Source organism: Choristoneura fumiferana, chromosome 26, assembly GCF_025370935.1.
Source record: "Choristoneura fumiferana chromosome 26, NRCan_CFum_1, whole genome shotgun sequence".
NCBI lineage: Eukaryota > Metazoa > Arthropoda > Insecta > Lepidoptera > Tortricidae > Choristoneura > Choristoneura fumiferana.
This window is the reverse complement of record NC_133497.1, coordinates 5,597,601-5,613,179: the sequence shown is the minus strand read 5'-3', so window position 1 is coordinate 5,613,179 and position 15,579 is coordinate 5,597,601. Positions and strand designations below refer to the sequence as shown.

The 15,579-nt window shown below is 39.6% G+C and overlaps 2 protein-coding genes across 2 annotated transcripts; both read right to left on the bottom strand.

Annotated features, from left to right (window-relative positions):
• Positions 1-7,395: 7,395 nt before the first annotated feature.
• LOC141442853 (uncharacterized) lies at positions 7,396-9,449 on the bottom strand. The gene has a single exon (XM_074107997.1). The coding sequence runs from the start codon at positions 9,316-9,318 to the stop codon at positions 8,395-8,397; it is 924 nt and encodes a 307-aa protein (XP_073964098.1). The 5' UTR covers positions 9,319-9,449; the 3' UTR covers positions 7,396-8,394.
• Positions 9,450-10,956: 1,507 nt separating this feature from the next.
• Positions 10,957-15,124, bottom strand: LOC141443115 (uncharacterized). The gene is made up of 4 exons (XM_074108325.1): positions 15,114-15,124; positions 13,453-13,602; positions 11,852-11,995; positions 10,957-11,044 (listed from the first exon to the last, which is right to left on the bottom strand). The coding sequence occupies exons 1-4, from the start codon at positions 15,122-15,124 to the stop codon at positions 11,041-11,043; spliced, it is 309 nt and encodes a 102-aa protein (XP_073964426.1). The 3' UTR covers positions 10,957-11,040.
• Between the last annotated feature and the right edge of the window lie 455 nt (positions 15,125-15,579).

Sequence of the window (15,579 nt, the reverse complement as noted above, 5' to 3'; positions counted from 1 at the left end):
TACGTAGATTATTTATGCCCTATCGGCTCTACTAGGGTGGAACCATTTATTACTCAACTAGCGTTTACCCGCGGCTTCGGCTTCGCACGCGTAAATAATTACTAATTAGATACAGCAGTTAAATTGAAATTCCGGGATTTTATTAAATTCTCGTAAGAATTCCCTAAAATTACATCGTGATTTTCATTGACGCTAAATTAAAACAGCCATGCCGAATTTCATGACTAAACCCAGCGGATGTTATTTCGAGATTTTGTCCCTATCCCGTGGGAATATCTGGATAAAAAGTAGCCTATGTTTTAATCCAGGTTATAAAGTAACCTTTTGCCAAATTTCATCTAAATCCGTCCAGCCGTTTCAGCGAGAAGAAGTAACAAACATACTCACTCACTCACAATCTTTCACATAATATTAGTAGGATTTCACTTTTCCTTCATAAAAGTGGTAACCATGACAGTATTACAAAGTTCCATCTTCGCGCTACTAATTTACTATTTTGTATTTAAAACAATTTGTTCGACTATTGTGTCTTTGATTGAACAAAATAGAGGTTCAAAGTAATGCTACACGTTTTTATCGTACTTGTTTAGTTGTTTGACTGTCCCATGTCCAAAATTTTACTAAAATCAAGCAGAGTAGAGGTTGACTATTATAGATCCATTAACCTGTCCTCTCCCAGAGGCACAAATTTGTGCCCAAATTCCTTTGATCCTGTTATCCTGGGAGATGACAGATTAAGGAGAGGATTAATTTTCGGAGTTTGTGTGCGAAATTACATTTGAAATTTACCATGAGCTTAACGGTGCATGAGAACATGGCGAGGAAACCTGCAAAGAAATTTAATTGTGTGGTGAAGTTCCCAATTTTCACTTGACGGGCGTGGGCCCAAGCCCTCGTATTCCGAGAGGAGGCCTGTGCTCTACAGTGAGACTTGTATATTATAGGCCGAGATAGAGTTAAACTATGGTGATGGATGATCGTTTATTCGTCGGCGTCGAGTGTCTGATCAATGATGATAAAGTCGTGAAAATATTCTTTATACCCAAGTCGAATAACGTGGCCAGACCCACGGCAGAAAATTATAGCATAGTTTGTCAATATCTCAATTTTTTATACTAAACTGAACGGAATAGGCTATTAGAGTAAGGTATGTAAATAAATATTAGTTTAAAAGTTTACCACTGCCGCGTAGGTAAGCCGATAGACCCGAAATGACCCATACTAGGGCCTGTGCTTACGAAATGCAAAATTCTAATTTCGTATGTTGCCGTCCCGCTTACGCTAATATTATGTAATACGAGAGTGAGAGGGACGGTACGATACGAACTTCGGTTTTCGAATTTCATAGTAGCCCCCTAGGGCCTAGCTAACGTGCGCGGGTCAGGTACAATCCGTATCGCACGCGACGCGCGCAGTCGCTCGACGCTCGTTTCCAGCGTCAAATCTGGTCACGCGACATATAGCGACACACACGCGAAATGTTGACCTTTGTCGCTGAAAAAAACACCTCTTCGATTTCGGTAAAAACACTGTTATTATTATTATTTCATCCACTCCAATTTCTTTTATTTGTACCACTGCTACGACTGCCACTAAAGGAGGTTAAAAAATCAGCTTCCAAGACCAAGATCATTACTGCAAGCAGCCATCTTGAAGCTGCTGTTCGACGCGGCGACTTGACGCTGCTTGAGCCGCGGGAAATTAAAAATAGGGTCACGTGACCAGATTAATCGCTGGAAACGAGCGTCGATCGTCTAGCATGTGGCCGCAGCTTTAGCGCTGCTCATCTATTGTTCATCAGACGTCCGCCAGCTCCGTGCAAACCGCGTCATCTAGCGTTGGCACTCAGCCCACTTGGAATCACTCGTTTTCGCCACTTCTTTCTGTCACACCGTATAAGACGAAGGTAGAAAGAGACGGTGGATGCTTGATGAATGTCAGCGTGTTAGACAATACGGCATTGTGGTCGCGAGTGTCAATAAACATGGCAATAGGGCATATTAGGCAAAGCTCTGCGCAGGGGGCGACACTAGCGCAAACCGCCATGACAACGTCAGTTCTCTTTATATTATGTCGCCATGACGGATCACGACCAAAGAGGATTAGTAACTATAGAAATCGGGGTTCGATTTGTAGCATTCGAACTTGGCGGATGTAGACGATATCTAATTTTGGTATTTCTGCTTCTTTGGCTAGTTGAAGTATAATTTTGATAGTGTATTATGCGGCGATTAACCTTAACAGTGAACAGTGATCACAAAATCCTATATTGTTCTCGTGTCTGTCATTTTTTAATGCGCAAGTTGTCTCCGCGTGGTTTCTGGAATTTTGCTATCAAGTTGCTAAAACTACAATCACCGTACAACGTGAAGAAGAAGAATATATTTATGTTTAATTTAACTGACATTGGCCCAAGGCTTAAGGTCGCCATTGAGGGGAATAATAATAATAACTATAGAAATCAGGACATATTAATAATAAAATAACAAGATATCACGTCCATAGTAACGATAGAGCTATATTTCCAAAAAAATTATTGATATAATATGATATTATGGCATCCTACTGACATATTTAAGATACTCAAAAAACTTTTTTCGGTTTATGCTAGTGCTGCACTCTGATGGCAGAGAATTGCAGTAATATTCCCTATAGACCCTCTGGTTTCATATGTCTCACATTAAAGACTTGCGATAAAGGCGGAAAAGATAAAAGTTATTTGTAAAAACGTTTTCGGTTTGCGCGAGTTGGCTCTCGAAATAAATGAGTTTTTTTTTTTATTTACGCAATGTTTTACATGTATTCTAACTTATTGATAACTTTACATGTAATAGTTAATATTAGTTGGTGTAACTTTATAAATATTGTACGAATTAAATGATACGGAAACGTATTCGGTGTTTTAATTATTTACTAGCGACCCGTCCTGGCTTTGCACGAGTATTTTAAAGGTAAATAAACCAAGGCAATTCACATTTTCCAGCCCCATTTCCCAAAATAGTTATTTGTGTCACAAGGGAGCGAAATGGTGTATTTACGGCGAGGGCGTACATTGAGTCCAGAATGTAGCGAAGGATTCTACAATAGAATCCTGAGCGTAATGAAGGATTCAAGTGTTATCGCCCAAGATGAAAATAACTTTACTCCCGAGAGGCTCATACAACTTTTCACACCGAGCATTAAGAAACTTGAATAAAAAAATCTATTACATATTATTAAAGAACAACCAGCATAGAAAATGGCGTGGCTTTACAATTATCAACTTCAAAAAATGACATTTGCAATAAAACACTTAGAAAAGCCTTGAACAGAAAAGTTGCACTTTGCTCCCTCTCGTCAGGGAGGAAAAGTTACTTTTCTGAAGGAGAGTTGTGAAAAATATATGTATACGTATTATTCCGATTTTTTTTACCGCTAAGTAAAAACTGTTTAGTCGATGCAAAAGTCATACGTATGCGCTAGTCGTAAGTCGCCTTAAAACAACATCCTTACAAACATTCATGTGTTTAGATCACGGAAGAATTAAAAAAAGTGGAAGTGCTATGTAGGTGCAGCGTGCGTGCCACAAGTAAGCGGAGGTACGTTTACTCGATGCCGGTCGTGTTCAACATTGCGTAGAGTATGATCACGTTTAGTAGTGTCGCGACATTCCTTCTGTTACAGTAATTATGCCGTATTGCTCAATTCTGGAATGTAAAAATGATAGCAGGAAAAAAAACCTACTAATGGAGGATTACGTCATCGAGTAAGCGTACCTCCGCTTACTTGTGGCACGCACGCTGCACCTACATAGCACTTCCACTTATTTTTATTCTTCCGTGGTTTAGATGAATTTGTCAATAAAAATAAAAGAAATATTAAAGGCTAATGTAACATTTTCCTTATTTACTCACAACACCGCCGCTAGAGTGACTTGCATAGTATGAGTACCTACCTGTTCTATATTTGTCCTAATAATATTAGTCATATCGTCCAATGACAAATACATTTACTGGGGTTTACCAAACGCCTCTTAGCTATCATTTAGTACGGATAGCAAATAAATCTAGAAGTTAATAGTTATTTATGTGGCTGGTGCATAATGAGAGCATTAAAGTACGAGTGTAATAAGATCACACGAGTGTTTTAATGCCTAATTATGTATAGCAGCATACATAACTTTATCTACATGCATATCATAAGTTTTCTATAATATGTTCAGATATGGCCTGTATTTTGCCTTTGACTTTGAATAATAATTATTATCTACATGCATGTCATAAGTTTTCTACAATATGTACAGATATGCATTGTTTAAAAAAGTATTACCGATACTTTAATGTAAACATTAAGATGCACTGTACTTTAATGTGAACATTAAGATGCACCCGCAGATACCAGGTTTCTTATTAAAGGCCATTTGATAGTCGTTTCTGAGCATATAATAGGGAAATTATGATATGCATGTAGATAAATATAATAATAGCACTGAATATGATTTAGTCCCGTTCCGAGTCGAGAACCTTGACCCGTGGAGTACCCGCACTTATCAATTTCATCACTATTTTTTTTTTAGTAGAAAGCTGTATATACCTATCATACTGCCAGGCGCGGATTCAGCTCCCAAAAAAGGTTGTGGTCACAGTCGCCCAAAAAATGGCCAAGTGCGAGTCGAAGTACGAACTCGCTCATGAACGATTATTGAATTTGATTCTTTCTTTTTTTATCATCAGCCTTTCGATCTCAATAGATAGTGTTTTGTCCGAAGTAGAGATGCAACGGATATCCAGCCACAATTTTACTATTCGGCCGAATACCGGATACTTGTCTACTATCCGGCCGGATACCGGATAGTAAAAAAGACTTAAAGTTATGATTAAAAACATGTATTTTATGTGTAGGTATTTATCATTATAAGGATCAGTTAATTGATTCTAGGTTAATTAATTATACTGTACTGAAGTAAAAAGCACGCTTGCTTTCGTTGATAGCCTACAAGTCCTTGAACAAGTTGCAACCTGAGGGTCTATACTTAGTGTAACGTTTCTGGCGCTCGCGATCGCAATTAAATGACAGTTTTCGCTTATAAAAACTTATCCCTCTCGCCCTGGCTAAAACTTTACGAAGTACAAAATTCGAACTGCGGAGCTGACGCTAATTTTATTTAATACGAGAGAGAAGGATGGTACGATACGAACTTCGATTTCCAATTTCGTAGTAGCCGAAACTTTTCCGAATATCCGGCCAAACAACTATCCGTTGCATCTCTAGTCAGAAGTCAATTAGGGTTGTAGGTATCCGTCCGACCCACCTTCACAATGGTGAATCCGCCCTTGCGTACTGCCGCTGATTGTCATAGTAATTTAAAAATATAGCAGCTGTGCAGGCGGCCTTAGAAATCAACGAGCAAAATACGTACTACTAATATTTACATATGTTTAAAGTGTTCTTGTTACGTTTACGCGTTTTACAAGGATATTTAGTACACGCAATAGTTTCGCTGATGCATTGTTTGCTAACTAAATACCTACCGTTCAGTAGATAAGTGTTTAAATATTAAGTACCTGCCTACGTGCAATGAAACGCATCTAACTGCCTACTAATTTAAATTACAATATTTATTACTTTGCGCTGTTGTCTGTATTTGCTCATTGATAACGTCCACACTCATTTATTATGATAAATGAACTTCATTGTGTGTGTATAGAATATTTATGAGGAAAACGTGAAACAGTGTGCATTCAATAACGAACGATGTCTCGGGAAACACGCGCGTATCACGCACCCTGCATTTTTGTGAACCATGGAGGCGGACCGAATCCTATTCTAGGAGAAAAAAACAACTTGGAAATAGCTGATTCTTTAAGAGACATATCTAAATATGTAGATTTCGACCGCGTTGACGCAGTTATAGTGGTTACAGCGCATCGAGAAGAGGACATAGTCACAATTTCATCCGGAGATCGCCACGGGTTAGTGTATGATTACAATAACTTTCCTAAAGAAAGTTACTCGTTGAAACACGCTGCGCCGGGAGCGCCGTTGCTTGCACGCAATGTACACGCAGCTTTTCAACGCGCGGGAATATCCTCAACACTAGACGAAACACGCGGATGGGACCATGGAGTATTTGTTCCAATGATACTAGCTGACCCTAACGCACGCGTCCCTATTTTGCAAGTGTCTATACTCAAAGAACAAAACGCAGCCCGCCATTTTGAAATAGGGCGGGTCCTACATGAGTTTCGCGCGCAAAACGTCGCGATCGTCGGTTCCGGGATGACATATCACAATATGGCGGAATTTGACAGAGCCAAAGTTGAAAACAACGGAGTTATAGTCAATGAGAATTTCCATAAATATTTGACTGATGTCTGTACAGGGGATGAGAAGGCGCGTAAGCGGATTTTAACGTGGGAGCAAGAAGAAGAGGCGTTAGAAGCGCATCCTGTAAACGAAGCAGATCATTTTATGCCTTTAGTAGTTTGTTTAGGAGCTTCTGGCTCCGATCCGTGTGAAGTTGTGTTTGACTCAGTTTATACGAAAAAGTTTAGACTTGGCGGCTACGTGTGGAGTCGTTAAAGGAGTGCTCGAATAAGGGTTTTCTGACAGGTGAAATATCGCTAGATGGCGTTAGTATCGTGAGATCCATTTGACATTTGCGACTTTGCGTCATGTTTGTGATTGGTTAAATAACTAAATGAGCCAATCGCAAGCAAGACTGAAACGTCAAACGGACCTCACGATACTAACGCCATCTAGCGATATTTCGCCTGTCGGAAAACCCTCATTGGTTTTGTCACATGGTCGAAGCGCGGCGTTCACTTGATATTTAAGATATTTATTATAATGTAACAGTGGCGTGGCGTCGTAACAACTCTATTCCCACCGAGTTACCTAAATTTTTAACTTTGCACACTGACAACACTCCTTCAAGGAGTTTCATCCGGAGACATACATGGGTGAAGACCAAAAATTTAATAGAGCAAGTAACTTAATAGTTAGTAGAGTAGCAACCGCGATAAAACAAACTGTTTTTGGATTTCAACACAAAAACTGTCCATCCGCTTCGGGGCTATTATTAGTGAAACAATAAAATAAAACAAACATTTACTGACAACAGTGTATAATTATTAGTCTTAGAAATAAGCAACTTATAGTTCATAAAAAATCTTTTATTTTTGTGATGCGTTAAATAAAGTATAACTATATAGTATATTATAATTATATATTAGATACTTATAATAATATATTATAATTATATTATAACCAGTGATGTGCCAAACCGTCAAAAAGAAATATCAGATGATTAGTGTCTAGTATAGTCTATATCCATAGATACATGTGAATAAACCTATAGCATTGACTTAGAATTACGAAACTTATAGCACAAATAAAGGAAAAAAAAACAGGAAATTAATTAAGATCCCTTTAATATCTACTGAAAACAAACAGATACAGATTTTTTTAAAGACTATATTGGTACGGTGTCTGGTACATCACTAATTATACCAAGTTTGAACATAGACGGGTAAAACTGTTTTGTGAGGGGTAACAAACAAGATACCATGGTTTAAATGCAATGGAAGGATCACATTTTGGTTTTTAAGGGGTAAATGACAACTGCTGTCTACAAAATTCAGGAACCGTTACCATGAGAGCACACATGGAACCATGGCCAAGACCCCTGACGTCACAGGACCCCAAAAGTCAGATACATTTGCTTATAAGGAAGGATTGAGTTTTCGTTTTCTTCAATGACTAACTTTACTTTCCCCACATTCCTTTATGCCTAAGATTGTAGGCACAGGCCCATAAACTCGTTTATTCATATTTTAATGCACTACTTAACCTAAATAAATTAGAAACATTGAAAAACCCCGATATTGTCATTGTTGTAATAATGTATGGATCTTTGTTGTCTGAATAAATAAATGAATTATTATTATTATTATTATTGCAAAGTTCTATATCTCTAAAACAACTGGACCGATTTCTATCAAACATGGCTAGCAAGGAAAGTCACATTCAAGTAAAAAAAAATGCTTCAAAATCGGTTCATCTGTTTGAGAGCTACAATGCCACAGACAGAGTGATAGACATTGGCATCAAACTTATAACACCCCTCTTTTTGTTGTGGGTTAAAACATTCCAATAGTTCTGTCAAAACAACATGTAAAGGTCTTTTCAGTTAAGAGCTTTAAACGTTGGGCACTTTGTTCTTGTACAAAATATTGTTTGTTTTTAAAAACAGAATATTTGATATATAAAAACTGTTCTATTAAAACGATAAAGTATTCTGGTCCATTAGAATATTTGAATTTTTAATAACTCAATAAAAATGTTGGAGAAATTGTTTAAAAAAAAATGTTAGTGGCTCCCAACCAATTCCCATGGCAGTTCTATATTTTTAATTTACTCATCCTTCCAAATAAACCCACTTAATCTAAAGACACCCCCCATATCCCAGTTGAAAATCCTTTCACCCTGCTTTGAGCCCCCTGCCCCTGCCACCACCACCAGCGGCATGAAATGTTCTGCAGCTCTCTGGGGATGGGCTTCCGTCGCCCCTTTAGCCTCCCTCCATTTCAACAACCCTTCTCTTCTTCTTGTCTCCTCAGCAGTACACACACTACTCAAATACTCGTCAAACTCCTTATTAATCACTCGTCCAGCTCCTCGGCTGTTGAAAAACTCTCTCATATTATGATACGACATACCCGAACCAAACACAGCTATGCCCTCTTTTCTAAACTCGTACAAAGCTTGTCCCAACTTATAATGCTGCGCTGGATCCTGATTGCTTAGAACTGACACTTGTATGATGGGTATATCAGCTGCTGGGTTTATCAGCATCATCGGCACGAAGACACCATGATCCCAACCTCTCGTCGGATCCAACCGTGAGTCAATACCATTCTTCTTCAACACCGCATGAATGCGTTCCGCTAACTTCGAGTCTCCAGGCGCATCGTACTTATATTTATAAGATTCCGGCGGGAAACCGTAGTAATCAAAGTACAAATCGTGATGATTCCCAGACGATATAGTCACTTTGTCCTCCTCCCAATGCGCAGTCACTAAAATTATAGCTTTAATATTCTTAAAGTCGACGTGTTTCTGGACGTCGTCACGGAGGAAATTCGTGAGTCCTACGTGATCTTTGTCCCCTAGCAGAGGCATGGGGCCGCCGCCATGGTTAACGAATAAAGCAGGAGCAATCACAGCCATTCTCCGAGCAGCACTTGTGAAATGACGAATAATGTTCATAGAAAGTAAGGACATAAACACTATGAACGCTACTTGTAGGAGTATCGTTAATGTATTGAGGATGAGCATATAGCCGACCGTCTGTTTTAACCTCGTGATACATAAATAATGATAAATAATTGGCCTCTGAAAGAAACCTAATTAGTCTTGTGATTTCATAAACATAATCTTCAGTTAGGTGCAGTGCAATTGGTTGGTGCAAGAAAACGTCAAGTCATTATGACATTGACATGTGACTACGTTTAAAAATAAAAACACGAGTTTCATCCCAAATTATGATTATTTTATCAGATTGCTTTTCATAAAATATCAATTTTATCACACAAAAATAAGACACGTATTTACTGTGTCATGTAAATATGGAAAAAAGTTAATACAAAGTTGCGTTGATTTAGTTTTGAAATGAATGAACTTTGTCTAAGGAATGAACGTTTCTGAACGTTTTAAAAACTGAGACCTGCCTGCCTAACATCAATGTACATAAAGGAACTAGTTAGCCATATCCTTTGACTATTCTTTGGGTTTCTAGGTTTCTCGTATCGTACAGTCGAGACCAAAAATATGGAAAAAACATGTACCACACACCCTTATTCCTATCCAATAAGGCCGTGGTAAACATATTTTTGAGTGGTTCGAATACATTACATATTTTTGAGCAGAGCAGGCGTTTTCAATCTTTTGGTTCTAACGGCACACATTCCGTTCATCAAAGTTTCACGGCACACCAGTATAAAATAGCCAAGTGCGAGTCGGACTGGCGCGTAGAGTACCTAAAGGGTTCCGTACAGTATACCCATAATATGTATAACATAACGAACAGCGGAGGCTTATTAATAGGGTCTCGTTGACACCTTTTTTTGTAGGAATCGCATACACTTCGCGGCGATCGCGGCACACCGGTTGAAAACCTCTGCACTAGAGTGTATAAGCCGTATAAGTTTCATTCCACTAAGGGCAGTTACACACTAGCGTTTTTTTCTGCGCGTACGCGTATAGCATACGCGCTTACACGCGCGCTACATTAAATCGAACACGCGTGTACGCGCTCATTCCTGCGTGTTTGCTCGTGTTTGGTGTAAAAGACATGTTCTCGCTCGCGCTTATACGAGCTTAAGTATATGCGCGTCAACACTCGAAGAAAACAGAACCGCACCCTGTCCGCGCGTGCGCGTACACGTGCTTTCAAAAACGAGCTTATACGCGCGTATTAAAACGCTAGTCTGAAACCGCCCTAATATTATAAACAAATACGTGTGTTATACAAATTTTGATGTGTTTCTGTTAATGTTTTGCCCTATGGGCTAATGTGACAAATTTGTACGTTGCCCGTTTCAAATTAAAAAAAAAAAAAAAAAAACCCTTTATAAGGCCCCATTTATTGGAGCATACTACCACAGAATCAAAAGCAGCTATCGAATACATACCATACCTAGCAAAGGATGTTTTTAAAGCTAGTCGTATTTTCAATAATTACAATGGAAATTGTGACTTATTGTGAAAGCAATAAGGTTCAGTTTCCAACTCAATGCAAGTGGTCGCTAAATCGCCTCTGCCTTATGCCACCGACGCATAATAAATAATATATGCGTTTTCGGAACTTCACCCAGTGCCGCTGTCATAATTATTCATACATCTTGAACGCACATGTGCGTCAGTGCACCTGTGGAAGTGAATGCGTTAATCGTATCTTTAATGAAAACACACGTCAAGGGTCTATTACTTCATATAATAATTTATTGAATTAAAATGTCAACACGTTTCAAAAATCAAAAAGCACCGACAGCAGTTAAATTACCTGCAACAAAACATACATTAATTTTGACAAAAAAATTTGAACTTTACAATCCTTCGGGGGTACCTACTCCCAAATTCAAAAATCGAAGTTCGTGTCGTTCCGTCCCTCTCGCTCTCGTATTAAATAGTGTAAGTGTCGAAGGGATCGAACGACACGAACTTCGATTTTTAATTTCGTAGTACGCTGCGGGCCCCAGTGTTGCCGCGCTTCAAATGACTTTTATAGAGATTCATATGCCATGATTGCAAAATTGTCTAAGTTTCAGGAAGAATAACTTAGCAAAACGTCTAGGTCGTGAAATGCACAAGTAGGCAGAATGACTCAATGAGGGCTATCGCGTGTGAATTCGCCACTAGAGGCGCTAGCGTGAGGTCTCCGAAATGTCAAGTCTCACAGTTTTACTACGAAACTCGAAGTTCGTGTCGTGCGGTCCCTCTGACACTTATACTATTTAATACGAGAGCGAGACCGCACAACACGAACTTCCGAGTTTCGAGTTTCGTAGTAGCCCTGCAGGCCAGACCATTTACCTACTAAAACATTACGACATTCAGTCGTTTTACAGCCAAGTCATTCTGTCTACTATGGCTTATAGCAGTGAGGGCGATTTTACTACCCGGACATTTTGCTACCCGGACAGTAATACAACTAAGGTGCTCTGCTCGCCAAGGTTAAATGCCAGTAAGGCCTTCAGGACCCAACCCGAATTGTACCTTGAGATTCGCTCTACGGATTCCCCGTTTCCTTTTTTTAAAACGTGTGTGGCCAAAGGGTTTTGAACCTACCAACATTGAGGTGGAAACATACCCGAAGGAGCCACCCGAGCTGTGCGAGCGGCCGCCGTCTGAGTGGGATTCGCAGCTGGAGCCCCGTCGCCGGATCCGGTAGCGCCGGTCGCACGCTCGACAGCGCTTGAAAGCGCCACGTCTCGTACGACAGCGCCACATATAGCTGCCGACGCAAAGAGAGTTACAAATAGCATCCTGGGGAACTACTACGAAAATCGAAGTTCGCAGCGTACCATCCCTCTCACTCTCGTATTAAATGATAGCGACCCGCCACGGCTTCGCACGGCCAAAAAAAAAACGGCAAAGTGCGAGTCGGTACCTATACAACATTAGACATTAGCAAAAATGGACAAAAAAACACGTTTGCCGTACGGGAGCCCCCCCCCCCCCTTAAATATTTATTCTATTTTAATTTAATTATTTATTTTAAAAGTGAATTAAAATACAAATTAATATTCTGTGAATATTTCAAGCAACTATTCTGTTTTTAGTATTTGTTATTATAGCGGCAACAGAAATACATCAACTGTGAAAATTTTAACTGCCTAGCTATCACGGCTCATGAGATACAGTCTAGTGACAGACAGACAGACAGTGGAGTCTTAGTAATAGGGTCCCGTTTATATTACCCTTTGGGCACAGAACTCTAAAAAGGTCTCTAATCGAGGGCACTTCACACACATTTTGCAGCGCCATTTCCCAAAAACAACACCCGACCCGCGCGAAGACGGGCGCGTCAACGTAAGGTAGGTAAATGCATTTTTTGGTTAGAATGATATTTGTAAATTCGTAATATCTTTTGAATGGAATGACCGATTTGAATAATTCAAAAGTATTCTACACGTATTGAAACCATCTTGAATATGAAACTATTTATTTGGATTAGGATTAATACAAAGGTATGGATAACATGGTCTGATTTTAGTCGGCATATCAGTCAACTTTTAAAATTAAAAAAGTAGTTGTAGTGACATAACTACAATAGTTGGACATATGGTATCGCGAAGTTTTTTGTAGATATTGATATATTCTTTAATATTGTAGAACATTTTTTTGTTCTATCATCAATAGTTTCCACAGTGCATGCGATGAAACATGTTTTATTACTTTTTTACACTTTGAGGCACATTATTGAAGTTTTAGTACGGAACCCTAATTTATTTCTGGTAATAAATATTATAGCCTATGGCTTTTTGGAATAATTTAGCATTCTAATAGTGAAAGAGTTGTTAAAATCGGTCCAGTAGTTTTGAGTTAATTCGTAACAAACATCAAAAAATCCAAATCTTTCTCTTTGTAATATTAGTATAGATATAGATAGATAGTATAGATAAGCGTCAGCGGGAAGGCAAGACAAGAAGTTCGAATTTTGCACTTTGTAGTACAGTCAAGCGCAAAGATATCGACACGGCCAAAGCACGCCAAAGTTACAAAAATATGTATACCTACACGACTTTATGCACTTAACATTAAGGTCGTGTTTATATATATTTTTGTAACTTTGGCCGTGTCGATATCTTTGCACTTGACTGTACAGGGTCAGTAGAACAGTAGATGTCAGTTAAAAAGTAAGTAGATTTCGGTAAAAACTGGAGAGCTGGCAACACTGAGTGGGCTTACCGGGGCTTGCCGCAGCGGCGGCCGGGGCGGCGGCGGCGTCTCGAGCGACTGCGCCGACGCGAGCAGCTCCGCCGGCACATGTTGCGCACGCGGTAGCGCCGGTCGCAGCGCCGGCAGCGCTTGAAGCGGCCCTTGCGCGAGCGGCAGCGGCTGCGCGGGCCACAGACAACACAATGTTACAGTCATGCCATAAATGTTATTTAAACAAAAAAAAAAGTTCGTTAATCGCTAGGGTGGCTACCGCAAAATTCAAAAATCGAAGTTCGTGTCGTACCGTCCCTCTCGCTCTCGTATTAAATAATATAAGTGTCAGAGGGACCGCACGACACGAACTTCGAGTTTCGTAGTAGCCCTGCAGATCCGTGCCACAGATCTATCACCATCGTATCAGCCATAGGACTTCCCTGTAGAACATAAGCCCATAAGCCCCCATATACCTCCAGTTGCTTTGGTCGAAACTTGGAAGCTACCTACATCCACTCTGACCCCGTGGCTAACGCATTCACTGCCACCTGACTTCCACAGGTGCCAACGACGCACATGTGCGTTCAAAATGTATGAATAACTATGACAGCGGCACTGGGCGAAGTTCCGAAAACGCATATGTGCGTCGGTGGCAGTGAATGCGGTAACCACGTCATCCGTCCATCTCGTTGGTGTAGGTCATACCACAGACACAAATAGGTTATGCCCACTTTTTATTCGATTGTAAAATTTCCTTTATGTTTGTATATTATAGAACATCGATTCCCGATAAATCAAATAGTTCACTTCGTTTATCGACATAGCGTTCTATTTCGGATGGTTTAACGCAGGGGTCGCCAAACTACGGCCTGCGGGCCAAGTCCGGCCCCGAGCCCCTAATCCGGCCCGCGGAAAGAAAGCGGAGAGCCCACGGTCCGGCGCGCGATAGGGTCCGATTTTATAAAGCTACAAGTAACTAGTAATTATTTTTAAAAGCCCCGCCACTGACGGTAATTGGTCCATAATCATAGATAGCCACTCATGAACATAATCAACACCAAGTGCGTTCCTTAATGCGTTACTCTTATCTAGGTACCCCCTGAAGACTAAGGTCTAATTAACTAATGTATTACCCTCCATAACCAGCCAAAGTCTTGGCCCGCATGAATTTACATTAAGTGCAGTGTGGCCCTTGAGTCAAAAAGTTTGAAGACCCCTTTAACGTTTAACGGAAGTTAACTTTAAATCGTTAAAATGTGAGCGGTAGTGAACTATTATAAAACTGTTTGTTTTTACTAACACAAACACAAAGTTCAACAAGTACGAACTACTTAACTAGTTAGTATTATGTATTATGATTACAGTCAAAACCGTTCATAACCGACATTCGAGGGGGGAAAAATATTTGGCTATTATAACCAGTGCTGCAGTGTTATTTTGGTATAGAAAGAAGATCGGGATGGGACTATTTTCTTGGTCGCTACATCCGAGATGTCGTTTCGTTATTTATAACTGATGATGCCACTATAAGCGGTTTTAACTGTAGTTACTCTACAAGATAGACCAATTTCGTCTCCTCCCCACAATCTCAAATAACTTACTTGCCAACGTAACGCAGTGTAACTGAACTAATAGGTTTCTACCATGAATTCCTGAGATATTCAAAGTTAAAGAAACAGGTACTTAGACAAACTCACGTTTTGCACATTCTGAAAAGAAAAATTAACATAATTTTTAAAAATAATAATACCTTTTTTTCATATTTTTTCAAAGAAAAAGTTAGTGTCAAGTTTGTTTTTGAAGTTATACTTACTTCCGTCTTCCTCTACACTTTGCCATTGTGTTCTGAAAATACATAAATTTTTATTATTATACGACTTGCGACTATACCGCCATAGACCCTAGTACACGGACTTAAGCATCTGTCCTTTTCACTCTCGTCTACCGGGCAGAAAGGGATGTAATGCCCGGTGTAAAACCGAGCAAACTAACTAACTAACTATGCTATGCTGAGGTGGGTCCGTTTCGTGAACAGTAACACTGTTTTCCTTTGTCTTACTTTGTAGGTAATTATTCTGTTCACTGTTCCGATAAATATTTCGTTATTTTCGTTTTATTTGTTTTGAATAAGTATTTTCTTTCTTTCTTTTTCTTTTTAACTAG

Excerpts from the sequence above, each read along its gene's own strand:
- LOC141442853 (XM_074107997.1), bottom strand. The coding sequence starts at position 9,318 with ATGCTCATCCTCAATACATTAACGATACTCCTACAAGTAGCGTTCATA.
- LOC141443115 (XM_074108325.1), bottom strand. Across the intron at positions 11,996-13,452 it reads CGCCGCTGCGGCAAGCCCCG|CTATATGTGGCGCTGTCGTA; the intron begins GTAAGCCCACTC and ends TTGCGTCGGCAG.